General features: G+C 49.2%; 1 protein-coding gene across 20 annotated transcripts in view; it reads right to left on the bottom strand.

The window, feature by feature from the left end:
- The window catches only part of MYLK (myosin light chain kinase), a 258,811-nt gene that overhangs the window by 3,480 nt on the left and 235,919 nt on the right, over window positions 1-19,412 (bottom strand). For 10 of the 20 annotated variants that reach the window (XM_023623637.2, XM_070243691.1, XM_070243693.1 and 7 more), the window contains 4 exons: window positions 11,341-11,493; window positions 8,633-8,756; window positions 2,488-2,617; window positions 840-971 (listed from right to left, as the gene is read on the bottom strand). In XM_023623637.2, coding sequence (XP_023479405.2) covers window positions 840-971; window positions 2,488-2,617; window positions 8,633-8,756; window positions 11,341-11,493 — 539 coding nt within the window. Of the gene's footprint in view, window positions 1-839; window positions 972-2,487; window positions 2,618-2,771; window positions 2,995-8,632; window positions 8,757-11,340; window positions 11,494-19,412 lie in introns of those variants that run through there. The other 10 variants (XM_070243688.1, XM_023623633.2, XM_070243695.1 and 7 more) reach the window with 5 other exon arrangements.

Raw genomic sequence — 19,412 nt, 5'->3', positions numbered from 1 at the left:
ATTTGCTCAGACTGAAATGGGCGATAGCCCTCCATTTGGTCGGCACACGACAGTCACAGACTTGAAGAGGCCTGTCTTGTCTCTCCTAATTTCTCAGGTGCTAGGCTAAGATCCCGAAAGGTTCCTTGAGCTCCAACAACTCACGATTCTACAGCCACATTATTCCTGGCAGCAGAGGAGAAGTGTGGAGAAGACACACAAACTGAGGGCTTTGCCCAGATGCCTGGGTCCCAACTTCCCTGTGTGAAGTCACGTAGCACGCTCGCTTTCAGCATTTACCAATCCCACAACTTTCTCCTTGACTCCATGACATCTTTAAAAGACTTTAAAAGTTTCCCCTTTGCACATATGTCGTCTCACAGAATCCCCAGAGCCACTCAGGGCGCCAGACATCATATTACAGCTGAGGGTCTGAGGCTCACAAGAGTTAGATCACTGACCAAGGTCACACAGCCCGCTGATGCACAGCAGAGCCACCAACTCCACATCCGATGCCCTTTGTGCCAACCTTCCTTTGAGAGCTTCCTGTGGCCAGTTCACATACTTCCCAGAAGCTTGTTTCATTAAGCATGCGCCATAGCCAAATTAGGTCCATGATAAACCACTTTTAACTTGGGCCTACATAGCAAATGTGCCCCAGGTTAGTCCCTGAAGGGTGTTAACCTTCTGTGGGTGGGCCTGGGGACGGGAGCCAACTCCTCCTGACCCAGTTTCCCTCATAGCCTGGCTGTTGTAATTGCCAGGCTGCCCAGAACTGACACCTCACCCAGGGCACACAGTAGGGGCCCATCAGCCAGCCACACCACTTTTTAGTAAAGGGAAGAACAGCCACAACTTACCTTCAATCTTGCAGTCAAATCTAGCAGCACTCCCCTCCACGACTTCTAAATCACGAATGGTCTTAGAGAAATAGGGCTTTACATGGGGCTTTTCCTCAGCAACAGCCTCAAGGAAAGCCTGGGAGACATCTTCTAGAAGACAGGGAAGAGGATGTGGTCATTTCTTCATTCCTTGTTCTCCCCTATTCCCTAGTTTAGAAAAGCTGGCTTTTTAAATTTTTTTTTAAGTTGCTATCATTTAGCAAATAATGCAGTTGAGAGGCCTGAATCATAAGCAGCCCTCTCTCCCGGGGACAGGTTGGCCTGCTGCCAAATGCTTTTGGCAGATGAGAGAACTGTGACCAAACTGGGGAAATGTTTGGAACCCCCCCTTCCCTTATGCTGACACATTGAAAAAGGAAATAATCTTTAAAAAGGATTTTTGGCTGCATTTCATGCTGTTTCAGGATTCAGTTGAGGGCATCTCAGAAGGACGAACCTGACCAGTCTTCCTGGTCTCTGAACCCCCTCTGCCCTCCTCGGGAGAAGCCAGGTCCTAGAGGCATCTTCGATTTGCCAGTAGTTCTATCCTCCTCACTTACACTGCCTTCACCTCGTATGACTGCGGACCAGGGTTTGGGATCGGTCTAGGGAAGAGCTGTAACTTGCAGGGGCTCCTGTGTCTTCTTCCTCCCCTTCAGGCTATTCTGGGTCATCTGGGCAGTGGCAGGAGGGAATCAGGAGGGATCAGGCCCATGTGCTGCAGACTTCGTCCCTGAACACATCCGAGCAGCCCAGCAAGTGGCCTCGCCAATTACCCTGCCTTTGTGCACAAAAGGGATCTAGACTCAGCTTCTCACCCTTGGATATCAAAGGCACCAGGCAGAGGGAGGCAGAAGGGTGTCTCTGGCTAGATGAGGCACCTCAAGAAGATAAGGGCCAGACCCCGCCTGCATCTGAAGCAGAAAGAGGCCGAGGCCTTCACGGAGGAGGTGGACGGGGCGGCCTGTCAAGGACACTGGGCAAGTTAACTAACCTGACTGGTCTCTAGGTGGGGCCCTGCCAGTCACTGTCCACCCAGTTCAGACGGCATGCTTCAGCATCATGAAAAACGCCAAACGGACGTGGACTATATGAGTTAATTTTTGTTTAAAAGAAAAACACAGTAAAAAAAATGGATGGCTATTTTTAAAAAGTATACTGCTATAGGTGGTTTTTATTGTATGTTTGCCTATCAATATACAAATATCACTTGAAAATATCAAGAAAAAGGAATATCATAAATATCACAGAAGGAAGGAACAAATAGCACAGAAAAAGGAAGCTTTTAATAAGACCTTTGCTAATTCTTATGTAAAATATAGGGAAAAGAATAGTGAAGGTCATCTAGTCCTATTAGACAAATGATTACTTTCCCTCTGCAAATAGTTAAACCTAAGATTAAACAAATAGTTAAACCTAAGATTAAACAATTAACAAGTAATGACTAGACTTAGTGATTGTTGTCAGGGCAACCAAAAAGTAGCTCTGAATTTTATCCTTTAGGTTGTATTATAAAAAAACAAAAAACAAAAATCCCCTCCCCCTCAAGACCCCAAAATGCCCCTCCAACCCCCAAGCCGTCCTTTCTCACCAACTGGTTGGAGAAAATCTTCCTGGAGCTCCTTACCTTCAGATTCTAGTTTTTCTGCATTGAGCGGGCTGGTTGGTGACCCTGTTGAGGATTTCCTGCCACTGAGCCCTGAGATCATTGCCATAGAGGACAGCCTTCCAATGGCTCTCACAGCATTGCCCGTTTTCTGGAAAAGAGACACTGGAGTTGGACTCAGGCGGGGTCCCTGGTTCCAGTTGGGCAGTGGGGCTCGGGGAGAACAGCCCAGCCCAGGAGAAGCGGCTGTCCCGGAGACAAGGGCCTCCCGAGTGCTGAGGTCCTGCAAGAGGAGTGAGCCCAACCTTGCTCTGCTCAGCACTATCAGCGTGTCAGAAGATGTTCGGAGAATGGAATGGGGCCTGGAACCGATGTGTGCGTTAATGTGACTAAACAAGGTCAACATGAGACAAAAACCCTTTTCATAGTGTGCTTCAGCTCCCATAAAAGGGATAGTTTATATAAAGCAACTGCAGGCTGAGACAGCTCCAAGACTTATTGCTGACGGGGCCCAGTGGGCTGTTTCTCGTAAAACAATGCTAGCAATAGGATTTTAATTGGTCAAGAGGATAGTTACTACAGATCCCACAGGTCCTGATGTAAAAAAAAAAAGTTCATTTTCTTGACCTTGTGCAAGTCGCTTAACCTCTCCGGGCTTCAGTTTCCTTTTCTGTTTAGGGAGGGGGCAGATGATCTCCAAGGTCTCATTTAGTTCTGTTTATAAAAGATTCAGATACTTAAGAGATTTCGGGAAATGCTCTGGCTGGCCTCAGCACGAGTGTGTGAACGCACAGTGAAGTTCTAGAAGGGTGTTCTTCTCTCATGGACACCCAGACACCAAAAAGAAGCACCCGAAGAAATGAAAAGCAATGACGCTTCACTTTTCTGAGACGAGGCACCTGAGGAGAGGACGGAATTTCTGCCGAAAAGGATGCCAGAACCCGACATGAAAATTTTCTTGGCCATTGTGAAAATTCTACCAAGCATGGGACTTAGGTCAAGAAATCCTTAGTAACATACAATTGTGTCTGTATTTCTCACCTTCAAGTAAGTTTTTCACCCCTTTTCTAAGGTCAATGGAATGACTAAGGTAAGAAACTGAGGCCTAACCAAGTCTTTCCACGCCTGCACCCAAAGCATCTTTTCAGGCATCCAGATGCTGTGCATCCAGAGAGCAGATGTTGCTACCACAGACTGGCTGCCGAGAGAGGAGGGAACGGCCTGTACATAGGTACATGGCTAGCGCCACGGGACCTCAAACTGTGCCGGCTAAGCCATTTTCCTCCTCAACTAACTTCATACGCTCAAGGATTTCAGTAAAGCCTCACAATTTTGGACTATCTGGAAAGCGAGTATGCTTCAATAAAAAGATTTTTTTGAAAGTAAAAAATTTCAGAGTGCTAAGGAATCACACAGGAAATTGTGTGTGTGTGTGTGTGTGCATGTGTGTGTGGTTTAAGTGGAGACTTAGGGCTGTGACCATAATCACTTTTCTGCTATGTCACATGCCATCCTTGTTGCAGTACTTTTCAAGCACTTGGGACAGTCATTCCCTCCTGCTCTGTCCTCAGGCCATCTGCCCTCTCACATACATCAGTGTGGTGTGCTTATGCTTCTAGCCCTCTGTCACCATGGTGAAGCTGGGTCACTCTGAAGAGAACCCAGGAAGCCCCAGGTGGAGGTGATGGGGGGGCAGGAAGGTGAGAGATGATGACCAACCAGCTTAACTGTGTGCAGAGGCACTGTGTCCCCTGCAGACTGGGACCACTTGGCAATCTTGCACGGTCTTCTGGGAGAAGTGGTTACTGGTGATGTCATTGATGTATTTGTTGTGCTAGCTAGAGTGTGGAGCCATCCAGCCTTTCCCGTGGGAGCGTACCCTGACCTCGGGAATGGGTAAGAGGTGGTGCTAGCCCTGCAGCCCTCCCTATGGAGTTGATGTCAGACTGGACTACTTCCTAATCAGCCAAAGTCTCCGACTCAGCCCTTCTCAGCTCTCCACTCCCTTTCTCCAACACAGATCCGTTCGCCCTGTGCCAGGAGTCTCTAAACTCAGAGGGTTCATTCCCAACAAGGGACAGGTTAGTTCTCTAATCTGATTACTGTGTGACCTTGTGCAAGTCAGTTCCCTTCTCTGGCCCTCATGTCCTTGGACCAGAATATTTGAATCTTCCTGCAGCTCTAGTCTCCAATAGAAAGACTATGATTCATGCATGTGAATGTGTAGCAGGGAACACTCCCTTTGAGCCCATGGGCCCCCTAATTCCAAACGCCTGGCTTGTGACAGACCAGGACTGTCTTCGTTTGCTTGGTGGGGAATAATGAAGTCTTTCCTCTTCTATTAACAGAATGACAAACAGGAAGTTATCAGAACAAGGCAAATAAAAAAGTTACAATATTTCAGAGCCGGTAGCAAATACATAAAAAGACCACACAGAGGGGGGAAATTTCTATCAGATGGAGCGAGACAACATATAATTTCTAAAACAGGGAGAAATGTAAGAAGTGCTCAGTAAGGAAAATCTTAAAAATAATCTACATGGGAATTCAATCTTTGGAAACTGAGGAAAAAAAATTGGTAGGGAAGTTATTTGTCAGAACTGGAAAAGAAAGGCATCTGTAAACTCTAGTCTTCCAGATTCACAGCTTTGAGCTGAAAGTTGGTTGCTGCTTTACTGACCAAGACTTTTGGAAATTTTTGGAGCATCAAGAAAGGAAGTTTCAATTCTCTATTTGCCACTCTTATTTTGAGGAAGGCTTTCTCTTGTTTGAGGACAGTTGACAAGGCTGGGTTCCTGTGTTCTAGGTGGGCAGTGTCTGTACTGGCCTCCTTAATGCAGCACAGACTCCCTCCCCTGGGAGTGCCAGCAAGGAAGACTAACTGGCCCGGTTTGCCCAGGACTGAGGGTCTTTCAGTGCTAAAACAGAGACAGCCCCTGGAAAATGAGGGCAAGTTGGTCACCCAGGAGCCAGCCAGCCGGCTTAGATCCTATGCATATACCAACAGCCCCAGACTACAATTTCCCTTGAGAAATGCATATCCAAATGGGATGGCCAAGAATACTCTGTGCTACGTTGCGTCAAAAGCTTACCCTTCCCTCCGGTGCCATTAGGATCCAGTGAGAGAGCTTTGGGGGTTCCCGGCAGAGGGGTGCAGGGGATGGTGGTCCCTTATACCCACACACCGAAGCCCCTCGTTCACCTCTGCTCCTCTCTCAACCTTTGTGTGCAGTTGTACTTTTTGAGGGAACGGCGCTTTAGCCACCCAGTGTGGCAAATTACCAACATTGTCCCTAAACCAGCGATTTCCTTCTTCTCTGCCACGTAGCCAAGGTGTAAATGCTCCAGGTCCCCTGACAGCCCAGCTAAAAGGTTTTCCTGTCAGGCCAGCAAAACCAGGGTGAGGTGTGGCCCTCAAAAGCTCTCTTCCCCTATGGCCCTTTGGTCCATACTGCTGGAGTCTTTGTGGTTCCCAGAAAATAAAGACAGCTGCCACGGGACCTCCAATTCCTAGTCCTTTGCTTCCAGTTTTGCAGGCAGAAGCCCTGTCATTCTGCTCAATTAACCCATCCTCAATGCTACCAGTCACCACCATGTCTTTTTAGGATTCTTTTATATAAATAAAAACGCTACCTTCTTTCAGAATAGCTTCATTCTAAGATCAATAATACGATTAGCCATCTATACATTGCCTTGCTTGTAGGGATTTGTTCCCATGTTACTTCCTCCTAGGCCTTTTGTGAAAACCACACCAGAACGATAACAAGGAAGCGTCTCTTGCACAGCTGTGGGGCGTTCTGGGCTACAGGTGCCCGCCCTGCCCCTCTCCCTCCACCACAGACCACCCCGTTCTACTCCACTCCACTCCCCCCACCCCACCACACAGAACCTCGGCTCTGAGAGGGAACCCCCTATTCTAGGGGTGCTGAGGTCCTGGTATCTGAAGTTAAAAATGTGGAAAACATTTTCCTAGGGAAGAAATCTAACACAAGATGGTCAGATGCAGCGGAACAATTACCAGTGAAATTACGCTTCAGGGACATTATGCGTCAAATGGGATTCTGTGGGCTACTTTAGTGTGTAATTTTGTGAAAGCTAACCACTGTTTTTTGTGGAAAAACCATTTCCAAATGCTGTTACTTACATTAAAATATGAAATTAAGGTTTCCTCTCTGAACTCTACCCTTTTCTTTCCCCTTGCACTTCCAGAAAACCTTATGGCTAATAACACCATAAATAGCAAGAAAAAAAATCTTACGTGATTAAAACATCAGCACAAATTATGGTTCCCTGACTGAAAAATTCCATTTGTTTCCTCTCTCACTTCCTTATCTCTCTCTGCGCCTGTCCCCTGGGTTTAGGCTCTTCCTGGCTTCGGTTCACCAGCAGATGTGTCGTTGCTCCCAGAGAGCCCAAGCCATAAGGCTGCCCCTGATCCCACAGCCTCATCCAAGTGAAACCCAGTGAGACTCGCTGCTCTGAGGACCGCCCCACCCCCATACCAGCTATTTTCCCAGAAATACCACTATTTCTTTGAGATCTACTGGCCACAGGATCATTAATAACGCCCACATTCGATTTTATGGACCCCTTTGGTTTTGGGTTTTTTAAAGAATGCATAACTCTGATCTCACTGGATCCTAATGGCACTGGAGGGAAGGGTAAGTGGCACAGGTGTTCCAACTCACCTGGCACTCGGGGGAGAACAATCCACCCAAACCTTCACACAGGGGCTAACCAAGAACTGACTCCCGCTGTGGGGGTTCCAGGCAGAGGGGTGCAGGGGATGGTGGTCCCTTATACCCACACACCGAAGCCCCTCGTTCACCTCTGCTCCTCTCTCAACCTTTGTGTGCAGTTGTACTTTTTGAGGGAACGGCGCTTTAGCCACCCAGTGTGGCAAATTACCAACGTTGTCCCTAAACCAGCAATTTCCTTCTTCTCTGCCATGTAGCCAAGGTGTAAATGCTCCAGGTCCCCTGACAGCCCAGCTAAAAGGTTTTCCTGTCAGGCCAGCAAAAGCAGGGTGAGGTGTGGCCCCCACCTCTGTGCCTTTTCCTTCATCCGGGCTGTTCTCCCCTCTTCTCAGCGTTCCAGCCCATTTTCATGACCAAACTCCCGCCCTGGCAGCATTTCCTCACCACCACAGCCCACTCTGGTGTGCCTGGCTCCATTCTCCTGTCCACACTCACATATATGGGTATGAGAGCCATACAGACAGTTTATCATTCTTGCTCTGCGTTATGTCCTTTTATGTCTATTGGCTTCAGTTCCCCATCACACTATACATTCTTGAGTATGGAAACCACGGACCCTCCGGTAGCTCAGGAATTTTATATACTAAGAGTGATAATAAGAATAATAAAATAGATGATACATTTCCCTATGATTTGGAGTGATTGTTTTATCCATCCGCTGACAATCAGAGGCAATTTTGTGTCCTTGTTAAGACGTGTGCTCTGGAGCCAGGCTCTGGGTTTGAATCCTGGCTTTCCCACTTACTGGCTACATGACCCTGGGTGACTTTCCTAGCCTTTCTCTGCCTCAGTTTGTCTGAAAAGTGGGGATAACAATAGTGCCTGCCTCCTAGGATTAAAAGACTTAATGCATATAAAGTGCGTTGAACGCTCCCTGACACACAGCCAGCCCTCCATGCATATTAGCTACTGGTGTCATTTTTCTTTTAAACATTTACTATGTACCAGGCAATGTGCTAACGGCCTGGTGAAGGTTATCTCATATAATTCCCACAACACTGCTGTGACAGCCGTACCACGATTATCCCCACTGTACAGAAAACGAAGGCACAGCAAGGTTAAGTCACTTGCCCAAGGACACGTAGCTAGTAACATACAATCTCCCTAGAGGGTGGGGCCCGTGTCTCTCTTTGTAGGATCATGTGCCTTCCTCCTTCATCATAAAGAAATGTAAGACCATCACACCACCTTTAAGGAGATCGCGTTCTCCAGGGTTGCCAAATAGTCCTAAAGGTGACAGTGCTCATCCCTGGTCATGAAGACATCAAATGTCAGTCTTGTTCCCAGACTATTTCAGAAACAAATTTAAATGTTTTTGGAGTGAGGCCAGGGCAAGCTGGGAATGAGGGTGGCTTAAATAAAGCAAATATGAGGGCCAACATCCCAGTCCAAAGTGACCCCCTCATTACCTGCCATTTCCTTCTTGCCATGTATTTCTTCATCCGGTCCTTGGAGAGCTTCTTGGCCTCCATGTTCTTGGTGTCTTTCATTAGCCATGGATGCTGAAGGCACTGGGTGCAGTCCAGGCGGTTTCTGATGGAGGCAGAGATCAGAGGATTTCTGAGCAGGAGGGGACCTCAGAGACTGCTGGTCAAATCAGAAATGGGAGGTCACCTGTCCCCAGTCACACAGGGCTGAGCTGAGGCCTCTCTGCTCCCAGTCCATCCACCATGATCAGGATCACCGTGTTCCTGGCCTTTTCCCTCTCTTGGTCTGGGTTACACTGACTGGACCCAGAACAGGTGAGTGTTAAGAAGACCTAACCACCAAGTAAGCAAGTGGAGTCTCATGACCTGCCCTTGGGGTCTAGGAAGGTTAAGCGCTGGACAGACATTTCTGGGAATGGCTGGCACCATATTCCAGGGTGGAGTCATTCTGCTGGTCACATGGGGATTGGGGTTGGCATTGTGGAGGCCTAATCCTTCTGCCTCCTTGTCTAGTGGAGGCTAGAGTGAAACATTAGGCCCAAATCTCCAAGGACCACTGAACTCTCATGTCTTATGGTGTGGCTGACTATCAGGTTTCTCCTGTTAGAACCCAGAGGTATGTCCTACATACTACCTTAGAACTGCAGTGAAACTCATTTAATCTTTCTGAAAGCTCTGGGAATCTAGAAATATTTTAGGGCCATCGCTTTACTTGTAATAGGACTAATAAAGCCCAAAGAGCCAAATGTGAACATGTGTAGAAAACTGAGTATAAATTTGCTAAGTACACCAAACTGTAGTGATCTTTAGATAAAGGGATTGTGGATTATTTTAATTTTCTTATATTCAAATTTTCTACAATTTGCATGTGTTGATTTTATAATAGAAAAACATTTTAACAAGTGCTGATAGATGGAGACTTCTGGTTGAAGAGATGTTGAGTTTAAAGAGTTTATGGGAATCTAGTGTCTTGATCTATTTGAAATTAGTTCTTTGGTGAGTTCATTTTATGAGCACAGAGGGGCCAACACAGTTCATTACTGAATTAATTCAAGGTCAAAATAGGGTATATACACAATATCTTATTTCCCAAGTCTTCAGGGAATGAAGCTTGGTTGACAAAAGCTGCGCTCGGACCAGAGTTATTAGGAAGGAGGCGTGCATGTCCCCGAGGCACCCTTGGAGTAGGAATCCCTCATGGAAGGGAATCTAGACCCCCACAACATCCAGATTCTCCTTGGGTTACGCCTCCTTCTGATACAAAGACTGTGACAGCAAAATGCTAAAAAGACCTCCGTGACAAAGAGCGTGGAAGCCTCTGGAGGAGTTTGGCCCTGAGATGGCTAAAAAGGACTGAGAGGAGGGTAGGTGCCCAGAAAATCAGACAGAATCATTCTAAGAGACCCTCCAGCATTGCTCTTTCAGCAACTGCGCTCTCCTATCCCAAACAGGACTCCTCTCGTGGGTGAGCAAGATGACCGTCAGCCTCAGGGGTGTCTGGGGGCCAGCCAGACAGGGCAGAATCTAGGCCACAAGGTCACCTGGCGAATGCACAGCCTCCCCCTCACCCATGGAGTCAGGCTGCTCCTCCCCTTCTCATCACCTGGCGCACCACATATTTCAACATACCCTTTCCAGAGTAAAGCTTATAACTGCTCCCCATTGCCAAATACAACTCCATCGGGCTCCTGGAGCCACGTCCTGCCCCATCTGGCCACCTGTTTACAGAGTGGGTCAGGAGTCCAATAGGCCAGCTGCTCTCACCTGACACCCCCACTATGTTCTCACCTGACACTCCCACTACTTCCTTCCCCTGGGGCAGGCCAGCTCTCCCTACACACACATAGCCCCCTCACCTTTGCTTTCGTTTCGCTGGCTCCTCTCATCAGGAGAGTCCTCACCAATGAATTCTGTCTAGTCGCCACCACGGCCCCCTCCACCTTCACCTCCTCTGCTCAGTCTCCTCTACAACTCCCACCTCCACTCCGCTTTCACTGACATACTGAGCGACTTGTGTGTCTGACCCTTCCTCACAGCCTTTGGCCATCTCTGTGCCTGAACACACCGGCCTCCCACTGTTCATCACTGTTTTATATATTCATCCACTGACCAGGAAGCTCCAGCAGGCAGAGGAGGGGAACCTCAATGCACTGTTACTGCGGGGACAGAGACGGAGCTGGGAGAGGGCTGAGCCCAGTGCTTCGGGATCACAGCCTGACTTTGGCCAGTGGTAGAGGGTGCCTGGCCATGTTCAGGCAGGCAGTTCTTAAATAATTTAGATATGAAAGAAACACCAAGCCAGAATAGACTGGGAATGTGATCAGGACCCACAAATAGGATACTTCCCGTGCAACCCCTAAAGAGGGGCTGAGGTTTCAGCCGGACTTCATAGGAAGATAAAAGGGGCTGTCATTATTCACATTATTCACATACAACAAGCTGCCGCCCGCCCTGCAACTCGGTCAAGCGTTGCTTTTCAAGTGAGGCTTCTGTGCTTCTAAAGATGAGTAGAGTATCTGACATCAGGGAGCAGGGGCCTAGGAAGACCCTTTCCCAGCCCCCCAACTCCCAATGCCCACCCTCCCCTCCTCAGGTGAGGAGGGACCCACGTCAGGCAAAAGAAATCCCTGCTTCCGGACACCCGTCCAGGGAGTGGGGAAGCTGAAAAGACTGAAATCTCAACTCATTACTTCATATCTTTCTTCAGCAAATTGCTGATAAAATCCTTGGCATCATCGGAGATCTCATCAAAGGCCTCGTCGTCAAAGTCCCAGGTGGCTGAGGTAACGTTGGCTAAGGTTTCGTTATCGTTGTCACCCATGAAGGGGGAAAGTCCACTGACCCTGGGAGATAAGAGCAGGAGAGCGGGTGAATGGGGGGTTGGTAGGCAGCGGAGGGTGGGAAGATCCCCCCGAGTGAGTGCTAACTGGGGTCAAAGGTGAAGGCTGACAAAGCCCTGCACCCTGAAACGCCCTCTCGCCTGTTCTCCTCCCACCACGGAAAGAAGAGAGGGTGTGGCTCCCCAGGCTTTTGTGGCTCAGCCTCTTCTCAGTGCTCACTGTACTCTTGGGTGTCACCTGCCTCCTGACACCACCTGCCTGTGAGGCTGAGGCAGAGGAATTTACTTCAGTTTCTGACTTCCACACAATATTCAGCAGGTGCCCCCACTCTTCTATTCTTCCCCACAGCCCAGGCTAGAACTTCATCCCACAGAACCCTCTCTAAGGTCCTGCGTAGAGGTGTCCCTTCCTTCCTCCCAGTGCTCCTGCCCCGCTCGCCATGGACTGGTCACACGGCACAGCCCTCAGCACTCAGCACTGCACCCATCTGCCGGCCCCCTTCCACCTCTCATCCTCATACCCTTCAGCACCCACAAGAGGGCCCAGCACACTCAGGATGCTGAGCAAAGGTGTAGCTGCATGGCAGACTTTGAATCGGCAACATGGGATTGGTGATCCATCTACACTTGAGTTCACTGAGCCTGAGGCATTTAGGCCAAACCAGAAAGCTTCCCCAGGAGGTACCACGGCAGAGGAAAGAGCACAGGTCATTTGCTGGGTGCCCTTGGACAATTTCCCTAATCTCTCCATCATGGTTTCCTCCTCTGTAAAATGGAGAACCTGCCACTTAACTACAGAGAGGTCACTGTCTCTTCTGCTTCTACTTATTCTACTTCTCCTCTTCCTCCTTTGCCCTCTCCATCACCATCATCACAGCAGTGAACATTTATCAGACATTAACTGTGTGCCTGGCCCTGGGCAAAGAGCTGAAGACGGAAGAACGCACTCAATCTTAACACCACCCTATAATACAGGCAACTCATTACTTTGTTTAACAGATGAGGAAACTGAGGTGCAGAGTGGGGTTAAGTAACTTGTCCAAGGATTCACAGTCAGTGAGATTTGAACCCCGGCATCTGTCTCGAGTGCCTGTATCTCACCTGCTACTTTACACGAATATTTCTATGAAGATGAAGTAAATTGTAGTGCAAAGCACCGGGCACGAGGCCTGGTCCACAGTAAGGAGCCCGGTGCATGACCACAGATATCACACAGTCCTTCTGTACGCAGTTCCCCCGACTCCCTCACCAGCCTGTGATCCCAGGAATGACTCGTTTACCAACAGCACAAGCGAAATAAAATTCCGAAGGTAAAGTATCTCAAAGCCAAATAGAACAGATATATGGCTCACCGGCCTCCCCTCTCACCTCTGTGCACCTCCTTTCACACCAACCCTCCGCCCCACCGCTCACCCTGACCTGGGGCCGGCCCTGTGGGTGTGAGGCCTGCACAGCTGCACAGAGCCCCGCCCCGAGAAGGCCCCGCTGTTGGTTTAATGCTCTGCTGCTGTCACCTTGAAATTCTTAATAATGTTTGAACAAGTCGCCCTACCTTTCTATTTTGCACTGGGCCCCACAAATTATGCTGCTGGTCCTGCCCTGACCCCACCTGAGCCCCATGAGATGGATCTTGGGCCCTCATGCCATCAACCTCCCGAGTTAAGTCCTCACTAACGTCCCTTCCCCCAAATCCTTATGAACCGTCATCGTAAACAACAACACGAACCCTTCTGGAGCTGTTTTAGCATCAAGAGGCCTCGCTTACGAAATTATATCCATACCTGAAAACTAAATATTGTAAACCAAAACCCAATGAAATGTTCTAAGGAAAGCTTGCTACTGGGAGGAACCCTCTGATGAAAACTTTTGTAAAAAGAAGAAAGCGTTTACAATGCAAATTATATCCCCCAATCAATATATTTGTGTTTTTAGTAATCACTTTTTGTAGATGGCATTAATGGGTCTAAAAGCAAGACACTGACCTACGTTTTAAGGAGGCATGGAGAGAATCACTCTCGGTCACGTCACAATGAGGGAAGGGCGGGAGCTTATTAGTTGCCGCGTCTGCATTGTCATATGCGACTCCTTTCCATTCTCTGGGCCTCAGCTTCCCCTTTTATACGCCAAGGATAGGGTAGAATTCCTAGGGGCTCCCAGCTTTCCCTGTCTCTGTGTGGCCTAAGCTAGCCCCACCGAGAAGCAGCCTGACTCCTGCTTGTCACTACCTGCTTCCTTCTGTCTCCACATTTTCCACTTGGAACAGAGAAGCGGGGAAGTCCAGCAGCACGGCAGAAGGCTGCAGGGGAATAAGCACACAGCCTGCTGTGGAATGCGAAAGGTCCCCCTCTGTAAACCTCCTTTCCTAATTAGGAGCTATAATCCTGCAAAGATAGGGCTTAATCTCTGTAATGATCACAGGCGGGGAGAGTCCCCTGGCCTCTGGCGCTCTTCCCTCCTGACAGCCCAACCCTCTGAAACACCCCCTGGGCTTCGGCTGGCTCCTGGCCCGCCTCAGCTCCCCCAGCATTTCCCCCATGACGGAGGACGTCTCCAAAGTGAAACTTGGAATATATGCAGAGCATGATGACAAAGAGAGCATCTGAATTTTAGTAACGCTGTTTCTAGGTGGTGGGTTTTTGCAGGATCTTTTTTAGACTTTCTTTTTTGGACTTTTTCTTTATTGCTGGCATTTGCATAAGGATCATGTGTCTTCTTACCAAAAAAAAATCAACCCAATCAACAAACACAATACCCTTAGCATTAAAAACACAACTACTCGCCTCTCCCCTTCGTCTTATCTAGTTTTGAACTGAAGGGGATCAGAGGAAGCCACTCCAAAATCTTTGGCGTCAGGATTATTTTGAGCTGAAGGCAATTAGATCTCTGCCCTCCCACTTTCTGTCTAAAAGCAGGACATAAGCTTCTCTTTGGTAAGGTCACATAAATTCCCACTTGTAAAGGTGTTTGCCTCTTCCATACCAGGAAGAGGAGAAAGACTCTTACCAAACCTTGCTAAACAACCCTCATTTATCCTACATTTCCTAGTCATTTTCTCATAATTTACCCACTCCAGAAGCCCCAAACCCCTTTTCCTTTGTCTAGTTATTTCTTTACAATTTATCATTCTTTATTAAAATTGTATATAAGCCCCAAATTCTAAATGCCTCCTTGAGTCATGTATCTTTGTGAACTCCTGTGTACGAGTACATAATTGAATCTGTTTTTACTTCTTGTTAATCTGTCTTTTGTCAGTTTGATTTGCAGACCCCCAAGATCAGAACCTAAGAGGGCAGAGGAAAGTTTCTTCCTCCCCAACATAACCAGAGGATTGATCTGGTTTTCACAAAGCCAGTGTGGGCAGGTTCTTGGACACTCAACTTTGTCTTCACTGCCATTGTCTTTCTCAAGTGTGTCACACAGTCTTCCTGTGAATTTTGAATGGCTCAACATTGGTCTTTGTGTTGACAAATCACAAAAGTCACACCTGCAGGGTGTTCTAATTTCTTAACCCTTAATTTCTAACTGCAGCAAAACTTCGCCCAGGGAATCTGACGTGGAAGACTGTTCTGCTTGCAGGGCAGAGAGAAAGAAGGGCACAGAAATGCCTCTCAAACCACACTTTCTCCTCGGTGTTTTTCAAGTAGCAGCAGACCCTCCGCATGAAAGGCCAGCCGAGGGGACCACACATATGCCAGCAGAACTACTGAGTGCCTAGAAAGGGGTTGGTCTTTCATCCCATTTTACCCTTCAGATGCTCCTCCCCTGGTGTGGAAGATAGGAGAGGCGTGGGCAGGTCCCACAGGAAGGGCTGGGGATTGCTTTGTGCAGTGGCCTAGGAGGCAGAGGCCAGGGTTTGGTCACACTAACCTCAGCCCAAGTCCCTGGAGAGCAAAACCTGGAGGTGGTGGCTGGGCCTGGTGTGGACACAAGACACCTGGAGGTCACAGGAACTGGATCAGAGTGCGTCTGGCTCAGTGGTGGGGAGGGCAGAAGCAGCCCTGGGTGGGGCTACCGGATGCCTCTGAAGGGCCCTGCATGCAAACTGGAGTCTGACTGAGTAGGTACCCAATGCTTGGATATCGGGACTCCTCACTGGGCTGCTGTGTCCAGAAGTTAGACTCCAGGTGGGCATGGCCCCGGCTCTCTGGACCGTGGTAGGTGCTCAACAAATGAGCTGAAATGGGAAGTCTGTCACTGAGCCAGTAGCAAGATGGTCAGGAGGCGAGAGCAGAGCAATATTTGCTCTTCACCTTGGTTTGGGGGAGGGGAGGGAGAGAGGGAGTTCTGAAATAGGGACGAGGGCAGGGCACAGAGCAGGGTTTTGGGGTCCCCACAGGCAGTGAGGGAACACCAAGTCCTCAGGAAATAGGGGAGAGGGAGGCAAGAGAGGGAAGGAGGTCTTAGAAAAGGAGGCTTGGAATGTCCTCCGTGATGAAGGGAGGTGGGAGCATCCCAGGCTTCTCTCCTGCCAGAAACCAAATGGGTATGGCTAATCCCAGAAGAGCCTCCAGGAGATTCATGAGATCTACCACCTCCCTTCAGAGTCAGGGGTGAGAGGGCGGGGGCCCACAACCCCACCTGCTGCATCTCTCTCCTGCCTGGAAAACCCAGGCAGGCAGTGGGGTCAGGGTCTGCAGTGCTGGGGCAGGAACTGCGCTGATCTCTCCAAAGGGTTGAAGAAGGAGTTCTTCCAACAGAGTCAGAGCCACCACAGTGACAGAGCAGGTCGCTTAGGAGGCACGCACCAAATACATGTTGAATAACAAATGAGCTATCACCTGTTCCCCTCCAACTCCCCGGCCTCCCATCTCTCACTGGCCCCAGAAAGGAGATCGGGGATAGGTTCTCCGGAACAAACGTGGACGGTGGCCCCGACACGGACTGTCAGGCAGACAACCAAGCTCCAAAGAGTGGCGCAAAAGAATCTCTTCTGGGGGCTTCCAGCTGCTCCAGAATTTTTCAAGGCAGGAACTGAAAGGAAGTGCTCTGGCTGGCTGCAACTTTTGTTTTTGGCACCACATGTTCTGCTGAGGGAGAGGACTCCCAGACCTGAATGCCCACTGTGACAGCCAGCCCAGAAGAGTCCCAGAGGGCAGAGCAGCTCCCCGTGGTGGGTGCAGGAGAGAGGATGCTGTGCAGGGCTGACCTGTGTCTGTCACCTGCTTCCCTGAGCCAGACACACACCTCTCCCCATCCTGGCCTCCCCCTGCCAGAAGATCTTCGGGCTGGTGCACCATTCATCAAAGTCATTTTCTCCTCATTTCAAAGAGGTCTTTCCTATTTCTTGGTCTTAGCTTTAAGAGTAATCTAGTGAACAATATAACATATTATTCAAATTACTATGTTCCTCCACTTAAAAGAATTTTCATTTTAGGGGCCCGCTCCGTGGCTGAGTGGTTAAGTTTGTGCGCTCCGCTGCAGCGGCCCAGGGTTCGGATCCTGGGCGCGGACATGGCACCGCTCGTCAGGCCATGTTGAGGCGGTGTCCCACATCCCACAACTAAAAGGACCTGCAACTAAGATATACAACTATGTACGGGGGGGTGGGGTGGGAAATAAAGATTGGCAACAGTTGTTAACCCAGGTGCCAATCCTTAAAAAAAAAAAAAAGAATTTTCATTTTAAAATAAAGTGCTCTTATGAGCCAGTAATTCTAGTCTAGATCAGGTATCCAACAGAAATGCATTAATGTATCCACTAAAACACAGGCACCAGAATACCTGTAATACACCAAACTGGGATCTACTGACAAGCCCATCAGCGTAGAATGGATGAATAAATTGATGACGTTCACACAGTAGAGTACTATGCAGCACCGAGAATGACAAGCCATAACTAACTACACACAATAATGTGGATGAATCTCACAAACAACGTTGAGCAAAAGAAGCCAGGCACTTCTTTCTCTATTACTCTTTGGTTTACATAAAGTTTAAGAACAGGCAAAACTAAGGCATGACATTAGACATGAGGACGATGATTATCTCTGAGGGATAGGAACCGAGAGGGGCACTGGCAGGGCTGCAGGGGGCCCTGATGGCATTCGGTTTCTTGATCTGGGGTAGGTTACGTGGGTGGTTCATTGTGAAAATATACTGAGCAGTCTGGTCACTTCCCTGTCCCTGACCAGTTGAGTGACCAACTGCCCTGGTTTGCCTGAGACTTTCCTTGCCTTAGCACTGAAAGCCCTGTGTCCTGGGAAATCCATAAGTCCTGGGTGAACTGGCATGGCGGTCACCCTCTAGGACATGGGAAATGGGTGGCTGTGTGGGTTTCCTTGGCCCGAGTTACCTCAATGCCAAATGAAGATCGAATCCCCGCCACAAGCCATCTCCCAGGTTTGTTGTGAGGATTAAACAAGAGCCTAGGTAGAAATCCATGGCTGCAGACATTCCCAATCCCACAGCAGTGGGAAAGCAACTGGGGACAGTGAGGCAAATCTCAATGATGGCTGCAGACAGACCCAGGAACCAAGCCGGGCCGCGGGACAGCTGGGTCTGAACAGCCGAGCTGACCAAAGACTGTTTCTCAAGGGTCAGGTGTCTCCCCAGGGGCCACAGATCCAGTGGGAACACCATCCAGCCTGGGTCAGCCCCAGAAGGGATGAGCTGGGCCCATTCTTCCTTACTCACCAAGGGAGCCAGGAGTACAGAATCAGGTGCCATTTTCTTTACTTATCAGCTCCCTTTCTGCTGGAGTGGGGCCAGGGTCGGGGGGGTGCTGTGGCAGGGGGTGGGCTGGGTAGGGAAAGGCAGGGAAGTCCACTCCTGGCCAGGGAGTTTCTTCTTGACTGCTCCAGGGGGAGGCTGTGGTAGTCAGGGTGACCCCAGGCAGGGAAGAAGATGACCCTCTGGGGTACAGAACCCGTGACACAGGCTCAACCGTGGGAGACTGTCTTAACAGGCCACAGTGAGAGTAAAACTCCTGAGCACGTGAAAAAGCCACACCGCACACCCGACTCCGGCTAACGCTTTTGTAACAGTGCTTCCTACACCTGGCTCGGCAGCAAAATCACCTGGACTGTTTCTCACACTGGGGTCTGAAGACCCCAGGGGTCTAAGAAAGTATTCTTAGAGATCCTCTTCAAGTTTTCTATGAAATGTTTAATTTTTCCTTTTGTAGTGTCAACCAAAAATATTTTTTCAAACTGAAAGCATGCCTATCTGCCTCTTCTGGGAGGCCAGCCCACGCTCCGTGTTGCCACACAAGTTCAGCCTCAGGCGCTGCCTCTGAGGCTGATGACCATCTGCAGCCTGGGTGACTCCGTCAGCGCGATCCCACCCACAGTGTGCGTCCCAGAGCCTCAGAGCACATCCTTGGATCAGCACCTCTGGCCACCTGGCTCCTCTCACAAATGTGGAATCTCAGGGCCCCCACACCTTCTGAGTCAGAACCTGCAATTTAAGGCAAGCCCTAGGGGATTTATGCCTATTAAAGTTTGCAAAGCACTGGTCTAGATTACTGGCCTCTCCTTTCTTCTCCAGCATTAACTGAAATGGCTGTGTATTTTCCACCTGATTTCCCAAGTCTAATTACGGTGTGGCTTTCTGTTGTCTGTTGGCCCTGCTGAGGGCTCTGTCATCAAAAGTGCTTATTAATCAGTCCATATACTGGACTCGGAGACAAGGCTGGCAGTTGGAGTCCCCCTCCCATGAAGATGGGGGTGCTGCCTTGGAAAACAATGATGATGCCCACAGGAGAAGTGCACCTGGGCTCCCTCCCTCCTCCGTGGACCCTACAGACTTACACACCTCAAGGTAACTTCTGTGATACCAGCCACATTCACACCCTCCTGACTAAAGGCCCCAGGCTGGCCAGCATCAGGGAGGGTGAGGATGGGGATCCTGTGTGTGGAGCTAGAGGCTCCAATGGAAGTGTGATGTGGGCTGCTGACCTCATCAGCAGCACAGGAGCAGGGCAGGC

Source organism: Equus caballus, chromosome 19 (assembly GCF_041296265.1).
Source record: "Equus caballus isolate H_3958 breed thoroughbred chromosome 19, TB-T2T, whole genome shotgun sequence".
Taxonomy (NCBI): domain Eukaryota; kingdom Metazoa; phylum Chordata; class Mammalia; order Perissodactyla; family Equidae; genus Equus; species Equus caballus.
Note: the sequence above shows the minus strand (reverse complement) of the source record. Positions and strands in the feature narration are given on the sequence as shown.